The sequence below is a fragment of the Vulpes lagopus genome, chromosome 8 (assembly GCF_018345385.1).
Source record: "Vulpes lagopus strain Blue_001 chromosome 8, ASM1834538v1, whole genome shotgun sequence".
NCBI lineage: Eukaryota > Metazoa > Chordata > Mammalia > Carnivora > Canidae > Vulpes > Vulpes lagopus.
In genome coordinates, this window is record NC_054831.1 from 23,734,730 (window position 1) to 23,752,637 (window position 17,908).

Sequence of the window (17,908 nt, forward strand, 5' to 3'; positions counted from 1 at the left end):
TAGATTAAGTATTTCTCTATTTTCCAATGCTTTCTGTGACTTTGCTGAGAGAGAGAGAGAGAGAGAGATAGAGAGAGAGAGAGAATGGAATCTTAGAACAGTCTCAGGATGGTTTGTTCTTTCAAATCTTATTTGAAGAAGGTGGATGGAGAAATTGCAAACAGTTGGTAGATGCCAAGAGGTCAGTCCTCTTTAAGAAGGCCCCAAAGCCCAGTCCTCATTACTTAGTTTAGAGAGTGTTGTGGGAGAATGATCAGCACAAGATGCTGTTTCTCAGCCAGTTATTTTCATTTCACTAACTACAGCAAGCCCATCACTTGCTTTCCTGGAACATGAAAACAGCTGAATAGTGTCAGTAATTTATCGTCTCAGTTTTTCCAAAGCCAAGTGGAGGGAACAGTGAACTTTGTGACATTGAATCTGTATGAAAGAGAGTTTTGGATTTTTGAAGATTATGCTTACCCAGGGTTCCGGGTGGCTTCCTTAAGCCTGATGCTTCTAAATGTATCTGGTCCCCAGTATGTCCTGTCCAGATTTCTATGTGGCCTCCTGCTCAACTAACCAGCTTCATCTCCTTCTAGGCTTATAGGCAGAACCAGCCTTGTCTTTTCACAGTCCTCAGCGCATACCAAGCTTGTTCTTATTTCTGGGCCTTAGGTGGTGATGCTCCCTTCCAGATGCATCACCTACAGTGCGCTTTGTTCCATTGTCCTTGATTTTTTTTTTTTTTTGCTCTAACTTGTGCATCAGTTTTGGTGTCAGGTGGATCTAGCTTTGGTCACAGCATGGCCATTTACCCGCTCTGTGGCATTGGGCAGGTCACTTAATGTCCCTGATTCACAGCTTCCTTTGTGTCAAAGAAGGTGGAGAATACCAACTTGACGGACTAATTTGAAGATTAATGACAGCTGTCTACAATGTGAGGGGAAACGTTGGCAAAAACCCAGTACAGTGCAGTATAGGGTCAAGCTCATTCCTTTCTCTCTTTCCCTTTTCCCAGCTATTTTTTTGGGATCAAAGCTTATAATTAATTCTGCATAGCTTCCATAGTGCTGAGTACACAGTTGGCACTATGTGAATACTTTGTGTTGGAGAGAATGTATTTATTTATGGAAGAAGGGAAAGCAAGTAGGAATTCTCATCACTAACATTTTTCTGTCCTTTTTTGCAATGCAATTTTGATTAGTTTTGCCATCTTGATAACAGCATACAAAGAATGTTTAGGTCAGGTATAAGAGTTAAATATTTCACTTATTTTGTGATTTGATTGGTTGGACCAGGCTCTTTCTTGGGATCAGTGCCAAAAAGACCTGATTTTGCCATACTTCGGAGCAGAGGTCAAGGAGATATTACTTTGGAAAGTTCTTCATGGATGGGGCAGGTGTAGGAACATTCACTCAAAAGAGTTTTCCTCTTTCTTGGATTTGTTTTCCATTGAAATAGAGAACGGGGCTGGAGATTAGTAGAGGTGAAATTTTAATGGAGAAGATAATTCTGCTAAAAAATGTAATGAAGAGTTAAAAACAAGTACATTTCTACACACATAAAATAGATTCTGATTATCTCTTTGGATCTATGTGACCTGTACTGTGTGGGCATCTGAGAGAAGAATATTATTTAATGCTTTTCAGAGAATGAAAAGGGTTGTACCTAGAGTATCTTGTGTGACATCATTTGTTATTTTTATTTCAAACTAGTTATTCTGAAGCATTCCAAGTTTATTAAAAGTGGTTTAAATAAAAGCACTTAACACCTATGTAATTTTTTGTAGTAAACAAAGTGCTTTACAGATTTCATCTTATTTACTCCTCACAACAAGCCTATAGTTTAGGTCCATATAATCCTTATTTTACAAGTGAGGTTTGAAGCTCAGAAAGATGTGGTAATTTACATAAAGTATGTCAGTGGCAAGTCAGACTTAAAAACAAGATCTTGTAGCTCTGAGCTCTAGGCTTCTTATGAGAGATTTAGTGAACAGGTTTTCCTCACATGTGAATTACTATTTTGTGTTCATAACATAAACCAATAGTGGTTGAAAGAAATGGTGAAAAGTTTAATGATGCTAAATATCTGTAAATGCAATGTATTAAAAATAACGAGAACAGAAAATCCATACTTCTATAGGTTTTTCAATCTGTTGAGCATCAAATCATACTTCCCAGTGAACCATCTGTTTCCACATTTCAAGCACCTATCCATTTAATAAGCCTCTTCCTCAGTGAACTGAAATGTACATGCACTGGAATTAACCAAACACACACATAAGCTTGTGGAAATGTGTGTATGGTTTTAAGATATTAATACCTTCTCCTTGGGATGAATTTTGATTGAAAAAATTTAATCAAATTAACATTGTTATTCATGAATATACCAGAGAGTTAATGTCTTATCCAGTGTCACTCAAAATTCAAAGATATCTGAATAAAGGCTTTGATGTTTTCTCTTGATCCCCTACTGTATCTCTTTAACATTTTCTTGTTTTCCTTTCTGGCCAAGCAGGGGTTCAGCCACAGTGACTGGGAAGAGTGTATATTGGTTCTGATATGAGGAGCTGTCAGGTTTGTGAAAACATCCAAGAAGAGTTGGGATCAGAAAGTTAGGGCTGTAAATTCAAATCTGTAAGACTTGAAGATAGTGACTGTAACTGTGTGAATAATTCCCATTTTTCCATATTGATGAATAGTCAGTTTGGATTGGTGCAAAGGGAGAGGTGTGAGGTGTCTAGGGCAGAGCTGTGGATAATGCCCACTATGTTACTCCTTTTTATAGCTGTCCAGGGAGATTTGGGGATAGCCAAAGTCTGCACAAAGAAGACAAGGACAATAGTGACAGAAGCCCTATCAGTATTGTAGTATTACAGTTAGCAGATGATCAAGTTAGAACTTAATTCAAGAGTTCATGGCTTCAGGAAAGGGTTCATAAATTCTTATCCTGATTTGTAGTAGTAGTACAATCCACAATTACATAAAAAATAATCCATGGATTGTTTTTTATAGAAATGCATTATCTTATAAACTTGTCTAGAAATGACAAGTCATGTGCATCTTTTCTGCCCAACCATGCAATTTTCTGTTTCTACCCCTCAGGTTGTAATATCACTATAAGAGAGCTCTAAATATGGATATAAGTCTAAAGATTTTATTGTGCACTCTTCTACAAGACTATTTGTGAAAATATGATCAGTGGAAGGGCCCACTATTCTATAATTTCCTTGGATGATTCTTAATTATCCCTATCTTGCTTGCTAAACAGTCAGTTTTTATTCATAAGCAGCAATTTCTCATAATCCTATGATAATTCAAGTGTCTTCATCCAAATGCAGAGATATTTATTGTCTTCAGTGTGCAAGGCACATGGAATGTTAGCAAAATTTGTTGAAAAATATAAATAAATCACTTCTGCATGTCCTCTTTTACTCATATACTAGTTTATCTTCCACAAGAAAGGGAACTTGAGTAGATATATAACAACTCCACACGGAGACCCTACTGTTCTGAACCTTGTGCCGAATGGAGATAGGTCAGATTTTACTGAAAATCAGCCATCCACCAATCTTTTGGGTGAATGTTTTGGAGAATATTTTCAGAGAGAACAACAAGCTACTATCACATCATTGTGCACCAAAGAATGTGAAGTGGTCACACAAGGAAAGCCTTTCATTTAAGTGAAGGAGGGGACATTCAGGAAGGCAAAGAAAAAGATGTTGCCAAAGTGCCATTCTGGAATGTGTATTTATCCAATTTCTTAAATTATACTGGAATGTGAACTCTGAGAAGGTAGGGTTTGCTTTTATTTATTGCTGTATCCTCAGCACCTGGAAAGGTATTCGACCCATGTTAGGTGCTTAATAAATAATACTATAACAATACCTACACAGTAGATACCATAAATAATATTTGTGCTGTAATAATACCTATATGTTGTATATTATAATAATCATATTATGATACTTAAGTGAATATATAACTTATATAGGAATGAAATAGATATTCTAATTTGGTATTATACAGTGCTTATTGGAGACATGAGCTGGTTTATTTTTATTATATATTATTAAACTAATATTCTGGTGTCATTAATATTGGCTGTTTAAGCCACTAATTAGTTCCTGGTCCCCATGTGTGTGGCAAGGTGGGGATGGAACTCTGAAGGTGGGAAGATGGAATTTCTAGGAAGTCAGCCAATCTGAAGTATAAACAAGTAGGTCCAGAAAACACCCCCCACTGGGTGCACAAGTATGCATGTACATACCATAGATAGCTTATGACTTGACCCTAAATCCTATTCATTTGTTATTATTTAAACCTCTATTTTTAGCCTCTAGTTTTGATCATGAATTCTAGCTTGTCTATTCATTAACTGCCATAGTGAACTTTTAGTGTCTTTAACTACTACACTTCCCTCTACTAGTCAAACGTATTAGTTCACTGGTAACTTTTTCCTAGAGCTCTTAAGAAAGATTCTTTTATTTACATTTGAATTTGCATTTTCATTTACAAAGTAAAAAGCACTTTGATTGATTGATTTGCACTCCAGTATTGATTGCAGGGCTTTGGATCACAAGATATAAACTCATATGTTCTTCATGCAACAAATATTAGTGGAAGTATATCCAACTGTCTGATGCTATACCAGGTCCTATGACTGTAAGGCTCTGCCCTCTGGAAGGCTCACAGACAAGGAAGAGGGACAACCATATAATAACAAGGCAATACAATAAAATCTCTGAGACAAAGAAGTCAGTGATTGTCACAGCCCTAAGGAGCACTCAAGGGAGGTTTTGTGGAGTGAAGTCGCTTGAACTAAGTCTTGAATAGGAGTTTAGTAAAAAGTGTGTGCCTCCTGGGGGCATGGGGGGAGGCAGAGGGAGCACTGTACACTGCATACCTCAGGAACCTGTGTTTTTGAAAGACTTAGGTTTTCCTCACTGCATTATTGGAATTAAACTTATTGTTGATGGATTATAAAGAATCTGGAAAACATCTGAGCAAATTCTAAACCCTAGCTACTCAAAGTGCAGTCTGGAGGTCAGCACCACTCGTGAGCAGCTTAGAAATGCATGCAGAGTCTCACTCAGGCTCACCCCAGACCTACTGAACCAGAATCTGCATTTTTAACAATATCCCCCGGTAATTCCCATGTACAGTAATATCTGAAAGTACAAAGCTGTTCTTTTTGGAAGACTGAATCTTCTGTTGGAGGAGTCTTGGAGCGCTTGCTAAAACTGAGGTTGATTTTTGAATGATACAGTAAACACATGGGAAGTTCGTTTTGACAACAGCATGGAGATCTATAGGAGATCTATATTCAGCCTGTGGCTGTTTAACTTTGGGGACTAAATTATTCAGTTATAAATTGGTCAGGATCTATACTTTAGCAGCTGTGACAGAGTGGAAAATGGGCTGGGCTAACTTTAAGGCTCAGGTTTTTCCTTAATTGGGTGGATGACCTTAGCCAAGCTCTTCAGACTCACTGAATATCAGTTATTTAGTCATTTATAGGCACCTCCTATGTGCCAAGCAGTATGCCATGTGCTTACACATACATAATCCCATCTCCTTGTTTCCCAAGTGAGGGACCACAACCTGCCACACAGAGTATCTCATTAAGATCCCAAAAAAGAATGCACAGCACAGTGCTTTGCAAGTGAAAAATGGAATATGTTATGGTTTAAATATCTGCATAGAAAAATACATATTTGTAGAGCATCTACTATGATCTAAGACCTGTAATAAATTTACCTAAGTTCAAACATATATGTTGTAATTAAATTAAGCAAAGCAAAACAAATATACTTTGTGTTTTTTTAAGGAGAGTGTCAAGATGAAATTAAAATAAGCACTTAGTAATATATGCACCTCTGGGTCTATTGCAGCAATATTCATAATAGCCAAGATATGGAAGCAATGTTAAATTTCCATTGATGGATGAATGGATAAAGAATGAAATCTTGCCATTTGTGACACCATGGATAGACATAGAGGATATTATTCTAAGGAAATAAGTCAAACAGAAAAAGACAAATTCACATATTTGTGGAATCTAAAAAACAAAACAAAAAACAAACAAACAAAAAACCCCAAAACAAATGAACACACACAATGTAGAAACAGACCCATAAATACAGAGAACAAACTGATAGTTACCAGAGTGAAAGGGTTGTGGGGGATGGGTGAAAAGGGGTGAAGAGGAGTGGGAGGTACAAGCTCCCAGTTATGAAATGAATAGGTCACTGGAATTAAAGGCACAGCATAGGGAATATGGTCAAAGGTGTTGTAATAGCATTGTATGGTGACAAATGGTAGGTGCCATTGTGGTTAGTGTAGCATAAGGTAAGACTTGATAGATCACTAAGTTGTACACCTGAAACTGTTGTAACATTGTGTGTCAAACTATACTTCAATTTTAAAAAATGCAAGCACTTAGTAACACAGGAATCATAGAGAACTTGTGACATTGGCCTTGTTGCCTGGTCCACTCCAGTAATCCTTTCTGCTTTCTACTTTCCCAGGCATGCGCCAAGGCAATGACTATGGCACTCAGTACCGCTCAGCCATCTATCCAACCTCTACCGAGCACATGGAGGTCGCCCTGAGGTCCAAAGAAGACTACCAGAAGGTAGGGCCCTGTCTTGCTCCTGGACTCCCACTGTTGGTCTCCACCAAGTCAGACCCCACCTGTAGAAGGAGAATCTGGTTGTTTTCACCTGCCACTGTCTTCCATTTACACAATTTCCATCAGCTTCTGGTCCATAAATATGCTAAATGAGATTTTAGAAGTAGGCCTTTGTGAATTTCTTTTTAAAATCAACTCACCTCAGATGAATATGTATCTTGACATATAGTCTTCTTTACTATTTCTCTCTGCCTCTCTCTCTCTTGCTGAATCTCATTTTTTCTTTCTTCTTTCTATAATGGTTTGTTCAGGCTGCCATAACAAAGTACCACGAACTGATGGTTTAAACAGCAGAAATGTGTGTCTCATGGTTCTGGAGGCTGGAAGTCCAAAATCAAGGTGCTGGCTCTGCTTGGCTCCTGGTTCCTTCTGGGGCTTGCCATAGAACGTTCTGCTCCAGGCCCCTCTCCTTGGCTTATAGATGGCAGTCTTCTCTTTATACCTTTTTTACATTATCTTTTCTCTATCATGTCTGTTTTTGTGTCCAAATTTCCTCTTGTTATGACAACTCCAGTCATAGTAGGTATGGTCCAACCTAATGACCACATTTTAACTTGATTTACCCCTGTAAAGATACTATCTCTAAATAAGCTCACATTCTGAGACACTGGGGAGTTAGGATTCCAACCTATATTTTTTTGGGCACGCAGTTCAACTCAGAATACTCACTGTCTCTTGCTAATAAGAGTAGATTGAATTATAATAAAATACTTCTTAGAAATATAGATACTACAGCATGACATAATTATTTTCACTCTTGTATAATATTTAAAAATCTCCAACAGAGCTTTGGTTCTTTTAAAAATAACTTGCATTGCTTTAATTTTAAAACTTTGTGATGATACTTAAATTTTAATTATTGTTATATCTCCTGATTTACATTTATGCTTAACAATAGAGCCAGTAGCAGGATATGAAGTTCACAGTCAGTTCAACTCTGAAAAGCAGAGAGGGCTAAAAGAGATATTGATAGGCCCCCACTTATTCTTAGCACACCCTCTCCCTCCAGGGCTGTGATGTCTATTTGGGTGATAATAGTAAGCAGCCTCTGGGATGGCTGTTAGTGGTCTCTACCCTTGTGTAAACCCCTCTCCTTGAGTATGGGCTGGATTTAATGACCCACTCCTAATGAGTGACAGAAGTGGTGTGATGTCACTTCTGAGATGAGTTTATTAGAAGACTTTGGCTTCCCTATTGGGGGCCCTCTTTTATGATCTCTTGGATCACTTGCCCTGGGGGAAACCAGCTGCCATGTTGTGAGGCAGCCCTGTGTAAAGGTTCATGTGGCGAGTCCCGAAGATCCTACAAGCCCCTCAGCCCCAGTGAAGCTTTTGGATGGGTCTGCAGCCCCAGTTGACAGTTTGGCTACAACCTCAAAAGACCTCAAGCCAAGGGCGCTGCCAAGCTAAGTGGTGCTATAGAAACCAAAGGATAATAAATGTTTGTTGTTAAAGCTGCAAAGTTTTAGAGTAATTGGAGTATATCTATACTGTCATTCTCAAAACTTTTCACTGCAAATTATCCTTTCTTATTGTCTTTTCATCATGACTTTCCTAATAATGATGGGCTCACCTGGGCATATGCGGTGGTGGTTAAGCATGTAGCCTCCAGCACCAAATTATCTTAATTCATATGTCAGCTGCATAACTTTTTATCAAGTACTTGACACTAAGAAAACTATCTTATTTAACTCATGCAAACCCTATAAGGAGAGAGACCTCATTATTATCCCTGTATCTCAGATGCCCAGAATTAGAATGCTCCATTAGAATAACTTGGATTACAGAAAAAAGACAAGATTCAGGGCAATGAGCTAGACAGCTGATACAGGACTCTAGACCAGAAATGATGGGACCCTTCCTTAGGGTGTTGCCAGTCTGAATGGGATAAAGGGATATAAAGGAAGTAAAAGTTATAGAACTTGGAAATTGATTAGAAGTGGAGAAAAAATAAGAGGGAGGAATCCAGGGTGATTTGTAGTTTTTGGCTTGTGATGTTTTGTGTGAAGGTATGGAGAAACAGAGGCAGATTTGTGGCAAAGGTAAATTAAGTCTGGAAACGTGGAGTTTAAGGTACCTATGATCTGGGCATCCAGATGATTGTTAGGAGGAGATGTGGGCTATTCCTTCCTTGCAAGGAGAATTGTTGTTACTGTTAACCGGGTTAATGCTTGTAAGGCACAGGGCCTAGCACATAGTTCATGCTCAATAAATGGTAGCCCTTATTATTGGGAGTTATATTTGGTAAATGAAGCCCTAGTTGCTGATACAGTCACTTAGGAAAAATGATAAAAGAGGAGAAGGCTCAGGATCTGTGGAACACTAACTTTTGAGAGGTGGGTAGGGAAATGCCTACACCAGGCAAGATGCTGTACTAGGTAGGCCCAACAGAGCATCAGCCCCAAGCAAGAACTTAAAAATTCCTTCTCTTTGGTTTAATCTCACTATATTTAATTACAAAGGCCATGTGAGTAACAAGTAATACTGACATGTGATTGATGCAGTATGTAAATTACCTAGTATTGTGCTCCACAGTCTCTTAAGATACCAATAGTTATACTAAGAGGCTTGAGAAATATGTTAATGTCTCTCTAGAATATGGCAAAATGAGATGATATTCTGGTATTCACAATGAGAATTTTAAGTTCAAAAGGTTAGTGCTTTCCATCTGATGATGAAAAGGCTAACTTATACCTAATTTTTTGGCTTCTAACCCAGTATAGTTTCTTACCCTTAGCTTTGCGTGGAGCCCATGTTGATTTTAGATAACTGATAAACATAGGAAATAAAATTTAGATATTAAATGCAATGAACTGTTTTAATAATTTCTCCATTATTTTTGTAGATTTGTAGATTTAGGGAATGTTAATCTTATACTCTAGATAGTTGTCTAACCAAATACTTTTTGAGTGTTTTGTACCTAAGTATGTGGGAACTAAATACATACATACATATACATATTTTTGCTTGGTTTTTAAAAGTAGGGTCTTACATAAAGTTCAGGGTCTCCTGTGCCCCCAGCATCCAGATATCCATTGTTGTTAATGTAACCACATATGAGTGCTTTATTACCAACTCAGCAAATACTCTCACATTTCTTTTATTTTACCATATAAATAAAAGTGGCCGTACATTCCCCCGGTAGGTGAGTGGCAAGTCCAGTGTTTGCCTCCTGACTGACTAAAGCCCAGAGTCTTGACTCTAGACTAAAATCTAGACTAGAGCCGCATCTCCAGTACAATTTCTGCCATGATCGCATTGGTCTCTTTTGCACTTTCCAAAATAGTAGCCACTAGCCACATTCTGGCCAATTGAACATTGAAATGTGGCTAATGCAACCAAGAAGCTGAGTATTTTGTTTTGTTTTATTTTAATTCATTTAATTATATATTTAAATAGCTGCATATGGCTAATGGCTACCAGATTAGACAGCACGGCAGTCTATAAGGGTATCTCTGTTGTAGGGGGCACAGGGCATGTCAGTCTGGGTCTCTGGCTGGGATACCCAGGATTCCAAGCCTCTGCTCCTGTGTTGGCTTATTGCAAGAGCGTGGGACTGCCATGGAACACACTCCTCATGGCCATCAGCATTGCTGCACCAGAAAATGCTCTCTCCCTTTCTTTTCTGGAGATACGCAGTGTGAGGGTCAAGTAGTTTTACTTTCAGAAGTCACCATTAGAAAGAGCTGAAAGCTGCAGCCCTATGGACCCTTGACTGGACTCCATCAAGTGCAGAAAGGTCTTCCATTCTTGACACAGTCATTGCCGAGGAGCCCTGGGCCAGGATTTCTTCTTCTGTTCCACCTTGAGCACTCCTTCACCCCTTTCCAGATCTCTACCACACAGGTCAAATAATTTTCCTTTTTTGGGAACTGAAGAACAAAATGCTTCATTTTGTCACCTTCCCTGGTGAGCAGTAGGGCTAATTGTGCCCCTACCTGGGTGACCACTATAAGTTTTATCTTACTCCAGGTCCCATGGAACACAGCTTGTGGCAAAGGCTTGTGTCTGAGGACTGCCCATTTAACGTGGGAGTCTGGTGCCATGGAGGAGGAGTAAGGGGCAGGGGGGGTGGAAAAGAAAGGAGGGAGAACAGATATAATTTGGTCTGGGCTGTCAGTGATAAGTTTCTTGGTCCTTATGGAATGACCGGTCATTCTGGAAGAAGAAGGTAAGCACATATCTATCAGATGCCATTCCCCAAGGGTTCACTCTGTGCTTCTGAGTGGCACATGTTTGGACCCAGGAGACTGTGTCCCTGCAGCAGGAGACAGGAGGCACATGGCATGTGTGTGAGGTGAATCACTGTAGGGTTGCACCTGCCTAAAGCTAAGCAGAGTCCATACAGAGCTGAGGACTGCAGCGGTAGCTGGAGGAGAGGATGGTGAGGCTGAGAGGGTCTGAGCTGGTGCATGTGAAGTGACTGATGTGACTGTCTACAAGGGGTCCCTTATCTACCGTACCCCATCCCATCCAGGCAGCTGATTGCCTACATTGCCTGAAGGATGACTTACCATGATTTAGTGACTTTCTGGCACCTCTCTTAGGGCAGAGAAAGAAAAAGACAAGTTTATTTTTCAGCAGGCATCCTGCTGTAACCAGGTAGTTACATAATATACCATTACATGCATAGTTTATAGATTCATATATAGTATATATGTAGCTATATAATGGTGATGATGTTGATGATCACATGAACAGCATCTACATGCTAATTACTGTTTTAAGCACTTTAGATAAATGAAATCATTTATATATCTCTAACTATATTTATCTATATACATATATAGATATAATTAATATGTTTAGATAGAGGTAGGTATGTATGTATCTCTTTGTATCTCTGTGTAAAATTGTATGCATTCATGTTTCTTGTTTCTAGTTTTGAAAGTTGTATAAATTTCTAATCATTCAATTGGTATAATTGGTAATATACACATCAAAAAAGTCAGTAATTTGCAGTGCCTATGAGAGATGATACAATTAGCTTTTATACCATAAAGAATTTGATTTCTGCTTTTGCATTTACCTTAAAAAATGCCCACCTTAATAATGTTTCTAATAGATCCTACAAATTAGGGAGAGAGTCCGAGATATCTCCAGTTGCCCTAACAGGTGAGTAAAAGAGAGGAGGAAGCTGAAGAGGTGACTTCCTGGGGTTGACTTTCCTAGGTTTTCTACCTAGGGTAACCTTGCACAAATTCCTGAAACCACAGAGGTCTTTAATCTAGGTAGAATCATTTCTTAACAATACTAGATTAAGGCCTAGGACTCATAGTCTTTTCACAAACATATAGGTTTATTTCTGAGAGCAGGAGATTCTGCAGATGACTCATTCCATGCATTTTTATACACACTAATTTCCCCTTTAAGAGTTGGTATTTCTGGCCCTGTCATTACATTCTGGGAATTCATCTTGAGCCCTGGTGGGACCCCTGTGCACTAACTATAACATTGACTTAGGTTACTAATTTAATAGTCTTCACTAGTTTGCCCCCAGTGACCCCCTCTTAACCAGCTTCTTCAGCAACTTCTTTATACTTGGAGTTGAGAGTGACAGTATTGCTTACCACGGAGCAGCCATTTGAACATAAAATTAGCTGATTTTATCACAGGGACCAATTGTTGAGCTAATTAGATGTGCAGTACTGCTGATGAGCCAGAAACCCAAAGTGATTTTCCATCTAAACTGTGGTTTTCTGCAAAGTTGGCTGGGTTGTAGATACCAGGCTCACCAACAACCCTAGGAAAGGAAAAATGGCTGAAGAAGTTTGCTAATTTTCATTCAGATTAAAGGAGGCCAGAGAACATTATAGAAGAAGATTAGAGTGAAAATTAAACTTCATACGGGGTTCATTGACCTTGGAGGTGCTGGATTCTGTGCACAGAATACGACGGCTGCATCATGTCTTTGGTGAGCTGAAGACTTTGCACAATATGTGGGCGTGTTCTTGACTTTGGATGAAGATTTTGTAATCTTTTCTTAACTGCATTTTTATATTTTTTCCTGAGTTTCATGATGGAATTATTTGCTAATGATATTAGTTGGAGGAGACAATTTAATGTATTATTAATTGCCTTTGGATTATCAAATGTAGACAGTTTACTTCCCAAGTGAACCTGTCATTACCTTTTCTAATATTTTAAACTGAATCATGGCCTCTGGCAGGGGATGTGGGTGTTCAGATGGGATTCTTATGTTCTGAAAATGTAACTCTTCTCCATCTTTAGATTACTGATTTTGTTTCTTGAAATTTGGTAGAGGATTAATAAGTCTGAAGATAGTTCTCCTTATCGTATGACCTATCTCCTTCCCAGCTCCTTGAAACTTCATGAACAAGCACGACGTTTCCTCTAGGTAAACTTTTTGGGTGAATGTTAAATTATCCACCATGCGCCAAATATAAAATAGTGTTTTAAAATCTGTCTCTATCAGTCTCCCCATCTGTTTGTTCACCCATCTATCCACTCATCCACCCACCCATTCATTCATCCATATCTTCAACACAGCTATAATCTCCAAGTATTTACCATATTTTATCTTAAATTTCAATTATCTAGCTGTCTGTCATCTGTCATCTATACTCTATATAGTGTCATTTTAAAGAGAAGTATCAAAAGTGAAAGATTAAAAACCATATACATTAATCGGATGACTAGCATTTTTTAGAATTGTTTCAGCATTGATTATTTAATTTTCTTCCCCAAATTTTGAAGTCATTCTAGAATTTTGTTCAGTTTTGATTATTTAATTTTCTTCCCAAAGCACGGAGATTGCAGCCAGAGTCAGTGATTCTCTATGTCCTCCAGTTAAGCCCTGGCAAGTTGCTATTTGGCTGCTCAGCATGTGTGCCTGTGTGTGTGTGGGGGGGGGGGGAGAGAAAGAGAGCAGATTTCATTTCCAAATAACCTATCTACCTGTGCTACTAATTAAGTTTTTGCTTCTTTTTTTTTCTTTCTTTTTTTCTTAAGATTTATTTACTCATGAGAGACAGAGAGAGAGAGACAGAGACAGAGACAAAGACACATGCCAAGGAAGAAGCAGGCTCCATGCAGGGAGCCTGATAGGGACTCGATCCCAGATCCCGGGATCACACCAGGAGCAGAAGGCAGACACTCAACCGCTGAGCTACCCAGGTGTTCCCTGCTTCTTTTTTCTAACGCAGTTTAAATGCCATCATCTTTATACTGCTGACACTCAAAATTTCTGGTCCAGAACTACTCTCTGGCTCCAGATCCCCATATTCCACTGCCTACTTGTTAATTCCCCTTACTTACCAGCATAATATTTCCTAATCTGGAGGCTTCATTCCCTCTCCTCCCCACCCTGCCAATAAACAAGCCTAAGAGTTTCCCCTCCCCCATTTTTGGCTTTCCCAGCTATCATCTTTTAACTGAGGCAGGATCCCTAGGAGTTATCACTGGTTCACCCTTTCCTTTACTCCTCCCCTCCAGCTAATCGGATTAGCCTAGCTTCTTCTGAGATAGGTCTCCATTTATGCCTACTTTTGTATTTTCATGTTTACTGTCATAGTCCAGGCTACTGTTATCTGTTCCTAGACCAATGGGCTGCGTACCTCTCTACTACAATCCACCTGCACAGGGCAGCCAGAGCAACATCCTAAATCTAATTACAGTCGTTTCCTTTTTCTCTCAAACTCGTACACAGCTTCCCACTACATTTAGAATGAAATCTAAACTCCTTAGCATGGCCTCTGAGGTTCCAAACAGTCATTTTGCCATCTTCCCATGAGACATCTTCTATTCAGAGTGCCTTATTATTATGGTATATGTAAGAATTAACATATAATTCTTGCTCAGAGCTCCAAACCTTTGAATAAAGCTCAAGAACTTCAAGGGGCGGGGGGCACCTGGGTGCCTTAGTGGTTGAGCATCTGCCTTTGGCTCAGGTCATGATCCCAGGGTCCTGGGATCTAGTCCCACATCAGGCTCCCTATAGGAAGCCTGCTTCTCCCTCTGCCTATGTCTCTGCTTCTCTCTCTGAGTCTCTCATGAATAAGTAAATAAAATCTAAAAAAAAAAAAAAAAAAGAACTTCGAGAGGTCTAGGGACTCAGGGTAAGAACCACAGTCACTCATAGAAAATTGTACAGCTGTGCAGTGAACATCATAATGAATGGTTTTATATTTCTTTGTATTTCAAAGTTAACTCTTATACAGACTCACTGTTGCCACAAAGAGACCAATTTTGGAGGTTTGGGGAATTGCTGCTTTATCGAGTATGTGTTATGTACCAGGAAGAAATAATTATTGAGTTACACATAGTGTTCTTGACTTCAAAGCCTATCTAGCAAACTCTCTTGACAGAAGAATTGCTAAATGCCACAGTCTTAAAACAACATTTTGGTAAGATTAAGTCAGTGGTTAGTACATGAAACTGTCTTCCTTTTTCTAATTTTCCATATATCTGACTTTTTGTCTTTCCCTCAGTTACAAATGACTACTGCAGCTACAAACTTGGTGGCTCAAAACAATAGAAATTCATCTTCTCATAGTTCTGGAGACCAGAAGTCCAAAATCAGTTTCATTGGACCAAAATGAAGGTTTCAGCTGGGCTGTGTTCCCTCCAAAAGCTCTAGGGGAGAATCCCTTTCTTGACTCTAGTCTTCTAGTGGTTGCTGACTTTGCTTGGCATGAGGCCACATCGCTCTGTTTTCTGCCTCGATGTTCACATTGCCACCTCCTCCTTTGTGTGTCTAATCTCCCTCTGCGTTTCTTTTATAAGGACACCTGTGATTGCATTTTGGGGCTATCTGATAATCCAAGATAATCTTCCTGTCTCAAGATCCTTAATTTAATCATATCTATGAAGTCTTGGCCACATAAAATAATGTTCACATGTTCCAGGGATGAGGGCATTGAGATTCTGGGGGCACTATTATTCAGCCTTCCATTGTCTTCAGGCTTGGTTTCCAGACTGCTACCAACACATGTCCAGCCTCAAATGGGGGACTGAAACTGGGAGCTCTTCTTTTCTGGTCTGCTCAGAAATGCAGGCCATGCTCCTTGAGTGGGTATCCTTTGGATCCCAGGGCTAAACACACAACACAATTCTCCAGAGCAGATGGGACCTGATCTCTTCCTTGAGATCCTTGCCTACTTTTGAAGAGAGGGAGAAATTTGCATAGGCTTTTCCCCTTTCAAACATATATACCTTCAAAAAACCTCAACTTTACTCCTATGCTACTTAGCAGAATAAAGTAGCATACCAAAAATAACAACAGAAAAAAAAATCTTAGGAGCTGCATTTTGGGGATGATTGGAGGAGAAAATGGTGTGTGTATGTGTGTGTGTCTGTGTGTGTAATCAAAATAACATTTGAATGGTTGAAAAGAATGTTCTAGTACTATCTTAAGTCACTTACCACCTTACCTCTCTGGTCTTCGTTTTAAATTATCTAACAAAATGTCCTCAAAGTTTTATTATAAAAACTAAATGAGACTTTATGTATATGTAAAATACCCCTAGTTATGGACTAAATATTTATATAAGTACATCAATACATACATACTAGCATACATAGATACTATTAGCATATAATAGCATATATATAATACACACACATATATTTTTTAAAGATTTTATTTATTTATTTGAGAGACAGAGACAGAGACAGAGACAGAGACAGAGAATGTGTGCAAGTGGAGGGAGAGGCAGAAGGAGAAGGAGAATCTCCAGCAGACTCCACACTGAGCACGGAGCCCAACTCAGAGTTTGATCTCGCTGCCCCGGGATCATGACCTGAGCCAAAATCAATAGTTAGATGCTTAACTGACTGAGCCACCCAGGTGCCCCAGCCAATATATATTAATTGAAGCTGAGCCTTTTCAGTTTTCTAATCCAGAAAGCAGTTTTAATTATACCAACTCAACTGAGAGAAATTCAACATACCTAGTAAATATCCAGTTATGCTATAATCATTATCCCATAACTGGATCTGACAATTCCCTACCAGGAGGTACAGATCCTTTGTGTTTCCTTGTAAGCACCTATAGGCTAAAAATTTGAAAATGTCCTTCCTTCCTTCCTTTGACCCCATCTTCTTCAGGAAATTAATACATTAATTGCCTTATCAAATATTAATTATGTACTGATTAGTTGCCAGACTCTCATTACAATTGTTTCAAACACAGCTATCTGAAGAAGGATCTCATGAATTTTGCTGTAATAAACTATGCTATCCGTAGTCATAAAAGGCCAATGTGTCATAAATGTTCTTTTCTTTGGAACATTTCATAAGAACTGTCCTGACATTAAACTCTTTGGGGACTCCTAGTCATTCTTGTTACCCCAAAGGCCTGGTACTGTGCTTGGCCCCTAGCACATTATCAGCAAATATTTGTCCTAGACTAAAAATATGGAGCAGGATAAAGAGGCCCAGTGTTACCCCTTGTTATGGGCTGAATATTTGTGTTCCCCAGAATTTATACTGTTGGAGTGCTAAACCTCCCAGTGTGATAGAATTTGGAGATGGGGCTTTGAGAGGTAATTAGGGTTAGATGAGGTCATGAGGGTGGAGCTTCCATTGTGGGATTAGTGCCCTCATAAGGAGATACACCAGACACACCTCCACATGGACAAAAAGAAGAGGTTATGTGAGCACACAGTGAGAAGATTGCTTCTTTAAGTCATGAGAATAGTCCTCACAATAAAACCTACTCTGCTGGCACCTCTATCTGGGACTTCCCAGCCTCTAGAACTGTGAGAAACAAAGGTCAGGGCTGACAAAGTCACTTTGGAGGGTGAGAAGAACCACAACTTTGGATGAGAACACCTGGCCGAGGCCCTGCTCCACCTTTACTGACTGTGACCTTGGACAAATCTTGATAGCCCTCATTACTTGTTTACAAAATGGAGGAAAATAACAGAACTCTTTATAAATCTTAAGTTTTCAGTGGTTTGCGCCATATTACACAAGTGACCCTCCTCTTTACACAGGGAGGTAGTTCAGGATCTGGCCTCCTTCCTACCTGCCTTAGGAAGGAATTAAAGCTGCAGAAGGCTTCATTCACATTCCCAAGGTGGCCTAATATTACGTTTAGAGTTAGAGGCATTTGACTCTGAATTCCATGTGTTCTGCTCACATGTTGTGTGGGGGTATTTGATAATCTGTCAAGCATTTTGCAAATATCAGGGTTTAATGGGGTGACTCTGGAGACATGCTGTTTGCAGTGACTCCATCCTGCTTTTCCAAAGGCCCTCAAATTTCAAACC

At 39.2% G+C, this 17,908-nt stretch overlaps 1 protein-coding gene across 4 annotated transcripts in view; it reads left to right on the plus strand.

Annotated features, from left to right (window-relative positions):
• MSRA (methionine sulfoxide reductase A) overlaps positions 1 to 17,908 on the plus strand; it is a 426,296-nt gene that overhangs the window by 309,079 nt on the left and 99,309 nt on the right. For all 4 annotated transcript variants that reach the window (XM_041765377.1, XM_041765379.1, XM_041765380.1 and 1 more), the window contains one exon: positions 6,512 to 6,618. In XM_041765377.1, the coding sequence (XP_041621311.1) occupies positions 6,512 to 6,618 (107 nt within the window). The remainder of the gene's footprint in view (positions 1 to 6,511; positions 6,619 to 17,908) is intronic.